Consider the following 16,723-nt stretch of genomic DNA (forward strand, 5'->3'; position numbering starts at 1 on the left):
CCCCAGCCACTTGGGCCAGCTCCTCCGGGGGAATCCCGAGGCGTTCCCAGGCCAGCCGAGAAACATAGTCCCTCCAGAGTGTCTTGGGTCTTCCTCTGGGTCTCCTCCTGGTGGGAAGTGTCCGGAACACCTCACCAGGGAGGCATCCAGGAGGCATCCTAAGCAGATGCCCGAGCCACCTCAACTGGCTCCTCTCGACGTGGAGAAGCAGCGGCTCTAGTCTGAGTCCCTCCCGGATGATCGAGCTTCTCACCCTATCTCTAAGGGAGAGTCCAGACACCTTGCGGAGAAAACTCATTTCGGCCGCTTGTATCCGAGATCTTGTTCTTTCGGTCACAGCCCAAAGCTCATGACCATAGATGAGGGTAGGAATGTAGATTGATCGGTAAATTGAGAGCTTCGCCTTTTGACTCAGCTCTCTCTTCACCACGACAGACCTGTACAGCGCCTGCTTCACTGCAGACACTGCACCTATCCGCCTATTGATCTCACACTCCATTTCTCCCTCATTCGTGAACAAGACCCCAAGATACTTAAACTCCTCCACTTGGGGCAGGACCTCCTCCCTGACCTGGAGAGGGTACTCTACCTTTTCCAGCTCAAGACTATGGCCTCGGATTTGGAGGAACTGATCGTCATCCCGGCTGTGTCGCACACGGCTGCGAACTGCTCCAGCGAAAGCTGTAGCTCATGATTTGATGAAGCCAACAGGACCACATCATCTGCAAAAAGCAGAGACGCAATCCTAAGGCCACCAAAATAGATCCCCTCAACACCTTGGCTGCGTCTAGAAATTCTGTCCATAAAAGTTATGAACAGAATCGGTGACAAAGAGCAACCTCGGTGGAGTCCAACTCTCACCGGGAACAAGCCCGACTTACTGCCAGCAATGCGGACTAGGCTCTGACACCGGTCATACAGGGACCTAACAGCCCATATCAAAGGGCATGGTACCCCATACTCCCAGAGTACCCCCCACAGGGTTTCCCAAGGGATGCAGTCGAACGCCTTCTCCAAGTCCACAAAGCACATGTAGACCGGTTGGGCAAACTCCCACGCACCCTCCAGGACTCTGCTGAGAGTGTAGAGCTGGTCCCATGTTCCACGACCAGGACGAAAACCGCACTGTTCCTCCTGAATCCGAGGTTCGACTATCTGACCGACCCTCCTCTCCAGAACCCCCGAATAGACCTTACCAGGGAGGCTTAAGAGCATGATCCCCCTGTAGTTGGAACACACTCTACAGTCCCCCTTTTTGAATAGGGGGACCACCACCCCGGTCTGCCAATCCAGGGGAACTTACCCCGATGTCCACGCAATATTGCAGAGTCGTGTAAGCCAACACAACCCTACAACATCCAGAGCCTTAAGGAACTCCGGGTGAATTTCATCCACCCCTGGGGCCCTGCCACCGAGGAGCTTTTTAACCATATTGGTGACCTCAGCACCAGAGATTGGAGGGCCCAACCCAGAGTCCCCAGGCTCCGCTTCCTCAGTGAAAGACGTGCCGGTGGGATTGAAGAGGTCTTCAAAGTATTCTGCCCACTGACCCACGACATCTCGAGTTGAGGTCAGCAGCACACCACCCCCACTATAAACAGTGTTGGTGTTGTACCCCCCCACCCCCACCCCCGAGACACCGGATGGTGGACCAGAATAGCCTCAATGCCATGCGGAAGTCATTCTCTATGGCCTCTCCAAACTCTTTCCATGCCTGAGTTTTGCCTTAGTGACCACCCGAGTCGCTTGTTGCTTGGACTGCCGGTACCCATCAGCTGCTTCCGGGGTCCCACAGGCCAAAAAGTCCTGATAGGACTCCTTCTTCAGCCTGACAGCATCCCTCACCGCTGGTGTCCACCATCGGGTTCGAGGGTTGCCGCTGCGACAGGCACCGACAACCATGCGGCCACAGCTCTGGTAAGCCGCCTCGACAATAGAGGCACGGAACATGGCCCATTCGGTCTCAATTTCCCCTACCTCCCCTGGAACATGTTCAAAGTTCTCCCGGAGGTGGGAGTTAAAGCTCCGTCTCACAGGAGACTCTGCCAGCTCCGCCCCTCTCTTCACCCAAGTGTCAAAGACATGTCGCCGCAGATCAGATGAGACGATGATTAAGTCCATCATCGAACTGTGGCCTAGGGTGTCCTGGTGCCAAGAGCACATATGAACACCCTTATGCTTGAACATGGTGTTTGTTATCGACAATCCATGATGAGCACAGAAGTCCAACAACAGAGCACTACTCAGATTCAGATAAGGGGGCCGTTCCTCCCAACCACACCCCTCCAGGTCTCACTGTCATTGCCTATGTGAGCACTGAAGTCCCCCAGCAGAACAAGGGAGTCCCCAGGAGGTGCACTTTCCAGTACCCCCTCCAAGGACTCCAAAAAGGGTGGATAATCTGAACTGCCATTTGGTGCATAAGCACAAACGACAGTCAGAACCCGTCTTCCCACACGTAGGTGGAGGGAGGCTACCCTCTCATTCACCAGGGGAACCCCAACACACAGGCACCAAGATGGGGGGCAATAAGTATACCCACTCCTGCTCAGCGCCTCTCACCAGGGGCAACTCCAGAGTGGAAGAGTGTCCAACCCCTCTCAAGGAAACTGGTTCCAGAGCCAGAGCCATGCGTAGAGGTGAATCCGACTATTTCTAGCCGGAACCTCTTAACCTCACACACCAGCTCAGGCTCCTTCCCCACCAGTGAGGTGACATTCCACGTCCCAATAGCCAGCTTCTGTAGCTGAGGATCAGACCGCCAGGGTCCCCGCCCTCGGCCACCACCCATCCCACATTGCACCCGATCCCTTTGGCCCCTCCCACAGGTGGTGAGCCCATGGGAAGGGGGACTCACGTCTCCTCTTCAGGCTGTGCCCAGCCAAGCTCCATGGTTAAAAGCCCGGCTACCAGGCGCTCGCCCGCATGCCCCACCTCCAGGCCTGGCTCCAAAGTGGGGCCCCGGTGACCCACGTCTGGGCGAGGGAACATTGAGTCCATTTATTTTGCTCATCATAGGGGAGTTTTCCAAATAAGCCTGTTGAGTCAAATATTTCTTTTACTGCAGTTCTGAGCAGCATGGCGACAGTGGAAAGGAATGTCTCATGCTTAACAGGAACCTCTTGCAGAACCGGGTTCAGGATGATCAGCCATCTGCCTCGACTGGCTCGAGATGAGCAGAAGAATTGGTCCAGGAGTGGTTTCTATAAGGAGAAAAGGACAATATTGGAGAAAGTACTCAAATACTGTACTTAAGTAAAAGTACAAATAAACAGACAAAAATGTACTCTAGTAAAACTAGAAGTACCACATTAACGTTTTTACTTTACTAGAATATAGGTCATTGGCCCAGATCTTCTTGAAGGCAGGTCTAACGTTACCTGCACACTTTGCAGTGATTCTATGGACCAACTCCCCTCTCACCATTGGTTACTTTCAAACTAACGAAAAAAAAAAAAAAAACGCAACGCATTATAGAAATGTAGTGTAGTAGAAAGTACAGATACTTAATGTAAAATGTAGTGGAGTAAAAGTAGAAAATACTCAGGTTTAAGGCTACTTAAGTAAAGTATACATGAAAAACGTACTTAAGTACAGTAACAAAGTATACTTGTACTTAGTTACATCCCACTGGTGATAACTGTATGCACAAACATGGAGAGTAGAGCAAGTAGACAGTGTGAGGAAATGTGATCAGTTTGTCCTCCTGCAGTCCAAGCTTATAACATATTAACTAAGGAATAACTCAGGAAACCCAAGCCAACCCTAATTATAGAATTTAATAAAATAAAAAAGGAAAGTTTTAATCCAAGTATCTAAACTAGGCAGTCAGCCTCAACTAGAAGTTAGTTCAACAAGAAAGGGGTCTGAGAACTGAAAGCTCTGCCTCCCATTCTACTTTTGGAAACTCTAGGAGCCACAAATAAACCTGATGTCTGAAAATGAAGTGCTCCATTAGGATAAAATGGATCAAGAAGATCTTTAATATAAAATAGAGCTTAGTTGTTGAGAGTTACAAGGAAATTATTACAATGAAATTTACAGTAAGCTAAAGGCGAGATACTCCTAATTCTCATCAGACCTCAGGCAGCAGCATTATGGATCAACTGAAGACTTTTATGAAATATTTTTACACATCCAGATTATAAAAGATAAAAATAAAGAATGAAATATTACAATAGTCTATCCCAGTGGATTCCAGTGTGTCAAAGCAGGGAAACAACTAAAACACGTATGTTGGTGTTTCAAGAGGACCAGGGTTGGGGACCACTGGTCAAATGAGGTAAATGCATGGGTCAGCTTTTCTGCATCAATTACTTTTTTTCCAGACATTTATGAAACTTAGAAATAAAACACTGAGCGATTTAATCAATGTTGAGAAAAGATGCCCATTAGACCACCGGGAAGTAACATTACAAACAATTAAATACATAGTTGAAACCATTCCACTCCATAGAAGCAGCAGACCAAGGTCAGTCCACATAAGAAGACTTAAAAGCTTTTAGAATATACCAAAAGTACAAGTTTATAAATATAGACACATGTAAGCTGTTTGGAACAGTTTCATTAAAAAAGCCTCCTCTCCCAGAATAGAAAAGAGAAGCATGGCCTATGATTACAAAGTTTTATCTTGACAAAACCTCTGTTTCATTTGCTGAAACAAGACTAAAGTGGAGAAATTTGACCACAATGTAAATCTGACTGAAATCAAACACTTCAATCCCCTGTAAGAAGCACGGTGGTGAGGTGTTGATGATTTGGGCTTGTTTCACAACCACAGAACCAGAGCACCGTGTAGTCACAGCTGCAGATGTGTTATAATTTATGATTTCTAAACTGGTTTTCTGGAGGTTATTGTTTATTTTTATTTTCGCTGAGCATCTGTCTTAAATTGGTTTTACTTCAAAAGTTCATCAGTCTTAGATGTGCTTCCAAATATTATTTTCTGAGAGTTCCATTAAATTCCTTTCAGTGGTTCATAAAATATTTTGCTAACAGACAAACGGGGATGATGTCAACAGTTAATGCTGAAGTTTTAAACACATTTCTCATCCAATTTGTTAGAGCTCCGAGTAGCTACAGGTTGTGAATGACTCTTAGCTATAACAACAGCACATCCTGGCCCAGCTCCTGTAAAATTAATTTAGTTAGTCATTATTGTGTTCGCTATGTTTGATTAGCTATGATGTCCATTTTGAGTCAGGTTGTCTCTAGAAGTTAATTAGTAGTGGATGGATCTTTAAAGATTACTTTCTGGGTGTTTCAACCAAACTCATCCCATGATTCTTTAGATATTTAGCTAACACTACAGCCAAACACACACTCACATATGAGCATTCACATTATCACCTGCCTTTCAGATGCAGGCAAAAAATATTCCTGTCGTCAGTTACTGATGGTATTATGGATCCATTTAATATAAGTTTGTTTTGATCAATAAACCAATTCACACAACTTTATTATTTACTTTATTTGAAAAAACAAACAAACAAACAAAATAAAAAAAACAAATAATGAGTGAGCTCAACTGCTATGGGCTTAGACTGCTGGAGGACACATTGACCACATGCTCTGCTGCTGTCTTTCCTTGCTCTACTCTACTTGTTTGTAATTATTTTTATCCTTAATATATATTTGTCTTTCTTCCAATAGAAAATACACCTGACCAGCCATTCTGTGTTTGCCTGTTTCTCCTTCCTGCCCTCTCAAACACCAAGGGGTCGAAGCAGATGGCCGCTCGTCATGAGGTTCTGCTGGAGGTTTCTTTTGTTAAAAGGGAGTTTTTCCTTTCCACTGTTGCCTTTGTGCTTGCTGAGGATGGGAATGGATCAAGTGGTTACTCAACACAATCTGCTGGCTTTCATAGACAGATAACTTTTACTAATTGGCTTTTTTTAATGTATATGAATGTTTCTGTTCAGTGCCCTGAGACAACTTCTGTTGTGACTTGATGCTATATAAGTAAATTGGGAAAAAAAAAAAAAAAAAAAAAGTCAATTTTTGTAAAACAAACAGTGTCGAAGCAGCTTCTTGAAGTGAAACTCGCAGATTTAATGGGAAGTTGCGTTGTTTTTATCTTTAACATGCGCCATTTTGTTTCCCGGTTTGTTTACAGAAGGCAGGTGTAGCACATCATTTGGTTTCCCTTCACGTTGGGAGACTGTTGTCAGCAACGGCTCTGCGCACGAGGAGTTCGCTTTCAAACGGTGACCACGTGCTTCCGGAAAACCAGCCGGTCAGCTGATTCAAACGGCACGCGGAAACTGTAAAAGTAAAAGTCCAGAGGAAGAAGAAGCTCTCCGACAGAACCGGGTTATATCTACAGAAAATAGCGCTTAATGTTGGTTCCGACCCGCCAGGGAGGTTCTGAAGAGCAACTCTGACCCGCCGAGCTGTCACCAGGAGGATATTCTTCTTATTATGGCTCACAACGAGTCGCAGGTCAATTTAAATGGGACTCAAGTAAGTGACATAAACTTCTGTCTCCATTTATTAGGCACGTTTCCCTAAATGTAGACACTGTAAGTGATTTTATTTATTTATTGTTGTTGCAGTTTTTGTTTAGTGTCAGTCCACACCTGTTGGCACTGCACATGACTTCCTGGTTTCTGTTTCAATTTACAGCTGAAAGAAATGAACAAAAACAAAGTTAGTTGTGTTATGAATGTGTCATAAAAGCGTCATTAAAAGGCACACATCTGGCACACATCTGGCAGTGCACATCTTGTGCTGGGTGCATGGCAAGGCTTGACTGAAAAACAACTCAGATACTGAATGGCAGGTGTGAATGATTTATTATTTTCTGTTTTTAAGTGTCGTCTTTTGGATTCATATTTTAATCTGAGAAATTAAAAGTTGTGAGAGCAGCCATGTTGTATGGTCTGGAGACAGTGGCATTGACACAAAGACAGAAGAAAGAACGGGACGTAGCAGAAATTAAGATGTTGAGGTTCTCCTTAGGGGTGACAAGGATGGAGAAGATTAGGAATGAGATCATCAGAGGTACAGCAGAGGATGAACAACTGGGAGATAAAGTTAGACCAGACTGAGATGGTTTGGACATGTCCAGAGGAGGGACAGAAGAATGTTAGAAGTGCAGCTGCCAGGAAAAAGACAAAGAGAAGATATAGAGAGGACATGGGGGTAGTTGGAGTGAGGGCAGAGGATGCAGAAGACAGAGTGAGATGGAGGATGACTCGCTGTGGCGACCCCTGAAGAGGGAAAAGCCGGAAGACGATTTTAATTAGAGAAATTCGATTTTATGAGAAAATTCAACGTCAAAGCTGTGCGCTGAGCTAGTTTGATGAAGAAGCTAAATCTGAGTTGTTAAAGTTATTAAAAGAAGCAAAAGGCTAGCTGAAGGCTAAAAGCAGCAAAATGCTTACCAAAACAAACAAACAAATTACTAAAGTAGCTAAATGCTAGCTTAAAGCTAAAAGTAACAAAAGTCTAGCAAAAAGCAAAAAAGTAGCAACACAGTTGTGAAAATCCTATCCAACTCCAATCCAACTTTATTTATAAAGCACACACACACAAAAAAAAACCCATACAGGACCAAAGGGCTGTACAGACCAATTAAAAAGCACAAAAGAAATAAAATACAAGAAAAAAATAACTAAAAAGACATAAACAGCTATGCAATAAAAAGTGAAACAGTAAAAGGAGAATAAAATAAATAACAATAAAAAATCAATTCTCACATGGTGTCAAATGCCTTGGAAAAAGATAGGTTAGCAACAAAAGGCTAGCTTAGACTAAAATTTGCAAAAGCTTAACTCAATATTAAAAGTATCAGAGCAGTTGTGACATGTAGCGAAAGGCTAGCAGTTACTAAAAGTAGTAAAACACTAGCTTAAGACTTAAAGTGATCTAAAAGTTAAAAGTAGCAGAATAGTAGTGAAATGTAACACAAGGATAGGATTAACATATTCAACAAAAAATAGAGTAATTGTGCTGAAACAGATTTAACAAACAACAATAGTTTTGAAGGAATCGTAGCGATCTCAATGCATTTCTATGGAGATATATTTGTAAATGCACTTAAATATAGTAAAAAAGTATAATGTTTTAAAAATAAAAGTCCTAACATCCATCTTCTAAATGAGCTGAATGTTTTGTTAACGGCTAAAACAGTACAAATTAAATAGAAGTAGTTAGATTGTAAAAAAAATAAATAAAAGGAAGCAAACAAAGGAGAACAGTAAAACAAGAGTGGGAATGCTGAATCAGCATTCACTCAGTAAATAGTACGGTATGTTTTCTAAGACTGATTTCAATGTTTCAGTGAAGAGATGCTTTCATTTCCTCTTTCCTCAGCTTGTTTCTGTGACCAACACTGAACACAATCACAACAGCAAAACCAAGAGAGGTCTAGTGTTTCTGAAAGGAATGCATATCGTCCACCACCGCTCATGCCAGAGTTGCTAGCTAACATCATCTTATGCTGAGAAGGAGCAGAGTTATGGCTGTTTGGTCAAACTTTGTAAATTAAATTATGCGCAATGTCATGCAATACTGTGAGACTCTGCAAATGTGATAGTGCTCAGAGCTTAGGGTTATGCTCAGCTACTACTGTAACAAATATTAATATCTGTAAAACTGACACTATTTCCATTTTTGTATTGTTGTATACAAACAAAAAGATGCACACAGACGCTAGCAAAAACACTGTTGCCCTTTGCCTTTGGTGACAGGCCAAACATTGAAACGTAAAACGTTAAGTTGTTAAATGTTGGTTTGCTTTACACACCAGAGCTATCAGTGATCTCCCATTCTGTTTTTACTTTTTACTTTTAAAGGTTTCATACATTGGACACGACGCTGAGGAGATTCCGTACTTCCTTGGAGACACATACGGACAGTTTGCCAAACGACTGGATCTGAGCTTCAACCAGCTCAGGTAAGAAAACGTGAAAAAACAAGCGGAGTGAGAACATGTAATCAATCATCTGCTGTCTTCTACTGGGTGTCAACGTCTTTGTGTCAACTGTAAGTGAAGGCGTGGTCCCCGTCCAGAGCAGAGCATCAAACAGCTGGATGAGTCCCAGACATACGCTGGGGACGTACAAGGCACAATAAAAGGCACAATCAATACAAGTGACATGCTAATTCAGGAACAAATAGAACGAGCTTCTTCATTCGGGACATGAAGGAGCACCTCGTGGCATCCGTGTCGTAGGGGTGCTGTTATATCGACACCAAGATAACAGCTGATCTGAAAAGTGGAACAAAAGAGAAGATGGTTATAAGGTGACTTTGGTTCTGAACTCTTTTCATGTTTGTCAGACCATGAAGCCATCTCTGTAGACACTTGAAAAAAAAGTCTGAATAATTGCTTTGTGAGAGTTGTTTGTATTGGGAGTTTGCTAAACCACTTCACTCTTTACAGTGCAGAACCCTTCCTTTTCACATACCGTAATTTCCGCTGTACTTGTCGCACCGCCGTAGAAGTGGCATCAGTCCAAATATGACTAAAAAAGTGGAAAAATCCATAAACATGTCGCTTTGCTGTATATGTCGTATTACATCTATTATGCATCACCGTTGATGCGTCGCTTTTGTTACGCGTCACCGCTGACAACACGGAAAAATGGGCCGAACCCAGAAATGTGGGCCGGTGTTGTGCCAAAAATCGATGGGCTACCAAGTGGGGGCCGCGGGAGCATGCACGGGAGGATGTTAACAAGAAGTTAACAAGGTTAACACTTAAAAATAATTATTTGTTTGCTTGAAATCATAGTAAAGGCGTGTCTCAGTCTAACTTTTGCTTAATAAATGCACTTTGATGGTCAAATAGGCTGCATTTCAAAACCCGATTCGTGTAAGAGTGCACGTGCAGATGGACGAGCTGCTGTTCATTTCTTCGAAATTTAACAAGATAAACACCTAAAAACAATTATTTGTTTGCTTGACTTTATAGTAAAGGTGTCTCAGTCTAACATTTGCTTAATAAAAGGACTTTAACGGTCACATCAGCTGCATTTCAAAAGTATTCACTGCCTCGGTGCTCTGGGAGCGCACAGACAGAGAGGAAAAAAGAAGGAGGAACGCTGCTCGTTTTTTCGAAATTTAACAAGAAAAGCATCTAAAACAATTATTTGTTTGCTCAAAATTATAGCAAAGGTGTGTCTCAGTTGAACTTTTACTTATTAAATGCACTTTAATGGTCAAATTAGCTGCATTTTGCCGGGGCGGTGCAGCAAAATGAAGCTGAGCTCCAAGCAGCGAGCAGAACGAAGGTGGGAATATGGCAAGCTGATTGTGCCATTAATAGCTGGTGAAGATTCTCAGTCATCCAGGACATGGTAAACTCAAAAAATTTCAAGACAAAAATAATAAAGTATAAAGTAAAGTATAATAAATAAAGTCCAGTTGTTTTTGTCTGAACTTTTTTGAATTTGTCATTATAGCCACGTTTACCTATTACATGATACAACGGCATATCTTACTGATACTACTACTTTGCTGCCATCAGGTGACTGAAAGTGGTACTGCTCAATTTTTTCCCCATTCAGAATGAATGAAAGTCATATCTCAGCCAAAAATTGGTTTATAAAGATGGGGAACAAAATCCTTAAATACGTCGCTTTGGCCTATAAGTCTCAGGGCAAATTATGCAAAAAACTGAGACTTATAGGCCAAAAAATACGGTACATACAGACCAGCTTGGAACTTGTTTTTTTGCGGTTTGGTTATCGTGTGGCCATGGCTCAGCAGCACTGAAATGAAGCCAACATCTTCGGAGCACACCTTAACAACAACGTTGGTCCTGCTCATAGTGTTGGACTTCTAAGTTCTTCTGTAGCTCTTACTGCTTGGTTTGTCATTAACTGGTAAAATGCTTTGTCATGTCATCATGGAGAGGCTGGAGAACTCGACTTTAAGCTTGGTAACTGTACTCTGCAAATCTTAAAGGCTGAGTTTGTTTTCTCTAAACTAAGGCAGCACAAAACCAAATGATATTATGCATGTGCATTTATGCACTTATCCACATTTTCTTTCATTAATATCCTTTTTCCGTTTTCAGAGTGTTGCTTTAGTATAACCATCTTTATTGCCCTCTTAGAAAGGCAGAAGGTAGGTGGTGATATTTTTGCTTCTGTCTGAATGTGTCTGTCTGTTAGCAAAGTCTTTGGCAACACTGAATGGATTTTAATGAAACTTTTAGAAAGTTATATTTTTTTAAACCTTTATTTTACCAGGAATAAATCCATTGAGACTATTAATCTCTTTTACAAGGACATCTTGGGCAACATGCAAGGTGCAAACAAGCCACTGCAAATACAGCAACACAGTCTTAAGAACAGTAATAGTAATATTAAAATATTTACAACAAAACATCTGGTAATAAAATATAAAATATAATACAAGTAAAAAAATAAATAAATCACAATTTAAGACACTTGGACATTATAGGTGCAAGATGCGACTAAAACCTCTGACAGATTTTGTTTAAAACTAGATAAGCAGATGATTCTGTTATTGTCAGTCTGCTTAAAGGAAATGAAAGTAGTCATGGGCAGGTAACTGATGATTTTGTTCAATGGTGCAAGAACTCTTTCCTCAAACTAAACATTGATAAGACAAAATATATGATCATTGATTTTAGGAGGAAACCTCACAAGCACGAAGTCACTTTAATCAAAGGTCAAGCCAATGAGAGAGTGCAGTCTTACAAATATCTTGGGACAGTCATAGATGATGAATTAAACTTTGAAACCAATTTTGACAAAGTATGTAAGAAGGCCCACCAGCGCCTGTTTTGTCTAAGGAAACTGCCACTTTAATACTGACCGAACCATGATGACCATGTTTTATTGTGCTTTTATTGAATCAGTTTTATCCTTTTCCTTGGTGTCATGGTTTGGTCAAGCAACACTGAAAAAAAGAGTTCCTTTCAGCAGATTGTTAAGCTGTCGTCCAAACTGATCGGAGGAAACCAAAAACCAGTTACATCCCTGTACATTAGCCAGGTACAGCGGATAGTTTCTTCTGTTTTAAAAAATGTTTTTCACCCCCTTACAGGGAGTTTCAGCTTCTTCCCTCCGGTCGGAGGTTTTTAGCCCCTAAATGTAGGACAAGATGCTTTGAAAATAGCTTTGTTCCTACTGCTGTTATTGAAATGAACAAAATGAACTGACACGTGTTCTCAGTGGTTTGACAGATTTTTAAAAAAAAAATCTAATGATAAATTAATATTTTAATAAATTTTTTATACTAGTTGAATTTTAAAGTTTTTACTCTCCTCTTTTATGTCCTACTTTGCTTTGAATATGACCTGTGGAACCCTGAGCACTATTATCTGTGGATGGTTTATTTGAGGTGTTCTTATTTTTTTACAGTATGTGTGCGCATGGATGTCTGCTTTATGCTTTGTACCACTGCAAACCAAATCTACCATTGGGTATAAATAAAGTAACCTAACTTAACCTAACCTAAAAGAATAAAAAACTCCCACATCAGTTTCAGCTGCAGATCATTCCAAGACCATGAGCCGAAATAAGACAAACTCATCTTTCCTTACTTTGTGCGCACAAAGCCAGCTACTGGCCCTGAGACTGAGAGTGTTGTTTAGTGAAATGAACTTGGAGTTGATATATGATGGTAATTTTCCTAAAATGACTTTGTATATGAAAATATACCAATTAGGGATATATGATATTATCGACATGGTATTGGTATCAGCCGATACTAACGATAAAATTAAATATTGGACATCGGCCATTCCATGAAAATAACTCACCGATATAAAAGGCGCTGTTTATATATAAGGCGTTGTTTTTGTATGACAACCCAGTCACAAGGATGTCTGCAGCGGCAGCACAACGCTATGACGTCACGTGCGCTGCTGAGTTTAGATTTGTGAAAATTTACAAATTTGCACTGTTCGAGTGTTGTCATTGTGTTAGAGAGTAAATGTCATAAATAAATTTTACATTAAACTTAATCCAAGTTGAAGTGTTATATCATTTTCAGACCCCTTTTTTCCTAATACCAATGTTTCATCCTTCGAATATCACTGTAATCACTGTATGAACATCTACAACTGATCGACTTTTGGAGTCAGCCCCATTCAAGGTGGTCCCCACAGCTAATCAGAATCAGAATAAACTTCATTATCATTGCACCGAGATACAACGAGAACATGTACGTACAGTTGTCCAAAAGATTGGCGGAGTGCACGAAGCTGCTACTATGAAAGTGCGGCCCTTTTATTCTAATCAGCCTTGGCAAACACAAAAATGGCTATAACTCAGTCAGTTTTACACATAATAAACTAAGATGTGATGATAAAGAAGTTGAGAGTTATTCACAACACATATACTTTGACTGCCAAAGGTTTGTATAAAATCTTGGAATTTTGCACAGGATTGCACATAACGTTATTTATAACATTTGACCAAAAATGGCTACAACAAAATCATTTCTAAAATTCAAATGATCTTAGTTGAAAATTAGGGCATGAAAAGGGGTAGGTGATGTGTTAGGTCTTTCTATTTTTATGAATTCATTACATTATTGTCACAATCTCTGTTTCTTGTTATTTTGTGGCCACAAGTGCATGTTTTTAAACAAAATTATGAAGACATTTCATTTTCAGCTGATAGGAATGATTACATTGTAAAAACATAAACCTTTAATTCTATCTGTTTACATCTCACCGTCACTGACACATCATTTCTTTGTAAATTTGACAATGTTTAAAAAAAAAAAAAAAAAAAAGTTAAATCTTTTTTGTACTTCTTTTTACTTTCTGTCGAATGTAACTTTTGTAAATGAAATTTAAATTGAGACAGACTGATTTAACTTGTCTAAAAATTGACAGTTGTCACGTTTTAATTTTAGCTAGCACGTCACGGTAATGACAATGTCAGGGTACTCTTTCTTTACTACAGGAAATATATTTCCACACATCAAATAACTGTAACATAAAGTGTAAATAAATATTTATTTATGTGACATTTCAAACCCCGTTGAATGTCTCATGTCAGATTGTTGCGACGTTTTTATACGGACTGTCAGGTGAAGCACACCAGGTGTATATAGATGCACGTGTTAGGGCAAACCCAGTGGACCGCCTTCAGCATTATACACTTCTTTATGCCGCTCGAGTCAAATCGAGAGGGAGACATTGCCAGAGTTTGTTGCAGCTAATATGCTTACTTCTGTCAGCGCAATTGACAACAATCATCCGGCAAACTGACAATGAGTCACAACGAGACGCAAGACGTGGCATCAACTTGAACTGAGACCCGCATGATGTTGGTGTGCTGCACCTACGGTTGTTGTTTTTGTGGAAGCTCGTGCATCTTTGCTTGTGTGCAGTGTTTGTGCACCTGTCTCTGTAAGCACAGTTGTGAGCGGCTAGGCAGGTAATGGCAGGATGAAATTATGGTAGTGGGCTGTCACACCCACACCTCTCCCTCTGCGTGCTGTGGTGTCAGCCTGTCTCATCAATGTGTTGAGAAGTGTGGCTCACGGTGAGATTTCTGTCTCAGGATGGACCTGGCTGGGGTTGTGTTGTCCACTTTGTTCCAGGTCAGGTGTGTACACATTGCACGGAGGTGGCATGTGCTACCTTGACATGATTTCTCTCTGTGACTGGAGCGCTCTTTCGGTGCCTGCATCTGTTACATTCAGTGTTTTCACCCTGGACACATGAGGATTGAAGTGGACATGTGTCTTTGGCTCACAGGGAGAATTCCTTACAGAGGTTGAGCAGTGATGTCTTTCCTAACAAATCTGACAGCGTAAATGACAAACAACTGAAATTGGTTAACACTTAGACCCCTTGTAATTTTACTTGGTGGATCTCGTACTTTCTATATCTGTTTGAGGACAAACAACACATTATTGTTCAGGTTATTCAGGTCTCTCTTGTAAATGAGTCCCCGAGGCTCAATGGGACTAACCTATATAAATAAAGGTTAAATAAATGAATTATTATTATTATTATTATTATTATTACAGTATTATTATTCAATTCAACCATTATTTATACAGGTTACTCTCATTGAGCCCTGATGACTCATTTACGAGAGACTTGTTTTAAACAAAGAATAAAGATGGCAACAATAGACATTCATAAAAAAGCATATAAAATTAAAAGTACATGGAAGAAATTATATAAAAAAAATGAAACCTAAACAGCTACATTGTAAAGCAATGTAAAATACTAAAAACAAGAACATGTCTGCATTGATTTTTGCAATGAACTTAGCAGTTGTTTAAAGTCCCTTAGAGAGGTCAAGGTCGACAGCTTCAGACCTTTTTGCAACGTGTTCCAGGAAACAGAAGCGGAGCAGGAGAAGGCCCTTTTGCCTAGTTCAGTCCGCACTCAGGGAACACTGCTTGTAATAATGTCCTGAGAGCGCACGCTGAAGCAACACTCACACAGTGACATGTAGGTAGAGATGTATGAAGGCAGCAGACCAAGAAGTGATTTAAAGATAAAAATGTACCAGTGAGAGAGTCTGCGTGAAGTTAATGATGACCAATTGACCAGTGAATACCAGGTGCAGTGATTTGTACGATACTAACAGCAGTTATGAATCTTAGTGCACCATGATAGACAGCGTCGAACATCTGCAAAGTGCTAACAGGAGCATTCATGTAAATAATGTCACCGTAGTAAATGGAGGGAAGGAAAGTCACAGTTACAAGGTGTTTCCTAGCATTCAGAGTTAGACAGAATCTATTTCTAAAAAAGAAACCCAATTTTACTTTCAGTTTCTTTACCAAGTTTTTGAGATGAGGCTTAAATAGAGATGTGAGTCGACCGAGATACCAAAGTATTTGTAAGAATCGACAAACTCAATAGGGACACCATTCAAACATAAAATAGAAGGAAGAACTGCTGGACCGACTTTCTGTTTGAAAACAACATCCCTTTTTGAATGTCCAGAGGACCAGATTTAACTTTTTTAGAACATCCCTTTTGTTTTGTCAGTATTTAGCACCAGTTTGAGATGGAACAAATCTGACTGGATGATGTCAAACACAGACTGTAAAAGCTGACAAATTTTAGCAACTGTTTTAGCTCGACAATAAACAACTGTGTCGTCGGCATGAAAATGTAAGGATGTAAGGATTATTATTATTATTATTATTATTATTATTATTAACTTCTGATCTGCTCAAGATAATTTAATGAAACTTCATAGTACACATATGCACCATCACTGGGTGAGTGCTGTTCCTCACCCCAGCTCCAAAGCCAAAGTCACAAATTAAAGTCAGAATTAAAACAAGGTATTTTGACCTCCAGGTCATTGCTATATATTGCTGTATTGCTGTATAATAGTTTGTCAACAACATATAATGTGCTGTATGAGGTACTCCCTTTGTAAATACAGGGGATCTTCAAGTCACTGCCACAGATTCAGTATTTTCTTATTAAATGGAGAAACATGAGATTCACCACCTTTTAAACAAAAAAGCTATTATTTTAGTGTACCACGTTTAGTGTCACAGTTGATTTTCTTCATCAAGCATGAACTCGGACCATCAATAGCAAAACAACTCCTGTTGGTCTGGTTGTGTAGAAGCTGTTAGTCATAGCTGATATACAGGCTTCTTGAAATGGTGATCCATTTTGTTGGAGAACGTTTTCACTCCTTTCTGTTTGCGACCCAGAGGTACGCTAGAAAACAGAATTCACTTTTTGGCCTTTTCAACATCCATCCATCCATCCATCCATCCATCCATCCATCCATCCATCCAT

General features: G+C 40.8%; 1 protein-coding gene across 1 annotated transcript in view; it reads left to right on the forward strand.

Moving 5' to 3' along the window:
- Positions 1–16,723, forward strand: part of lrmda (leucine rich melanocyte differentiation associated) — a 226,672-nt gene that overhangs the window by 4,482 nt on the left and 205,467 nt on the right. The window contains exons 2-3 of the mRNA XM_037697755.1: positions 6,360–6,462; positions 8,799–8,899. Of these exons, the coding sequence (XP_037553683.1) occupies positions 6,360–6,462; positions 8,799–8,899 (204 nt within the window). The remainder of the gene's footprint in view (positions 1–6,359; positions 6,463–8,798; positions 8,900–16,723) is intronic.

Source organism: Nematolebias whitei, chromosome 1 (genome assembly GCF_014905685.2).
Source record: "Nematolebias whitei isolate Nwh7 chromosome 1, NemWhi1, whole genome shotgun sequence".
NCBI classification, from domain to species: domain Eukaryota; kingdom Metazoa; phylum Chordata; class Actinopteri; order Cyprinodontiformes; family Rivulidae; genus Nematolebias; species Nematolebias whitei.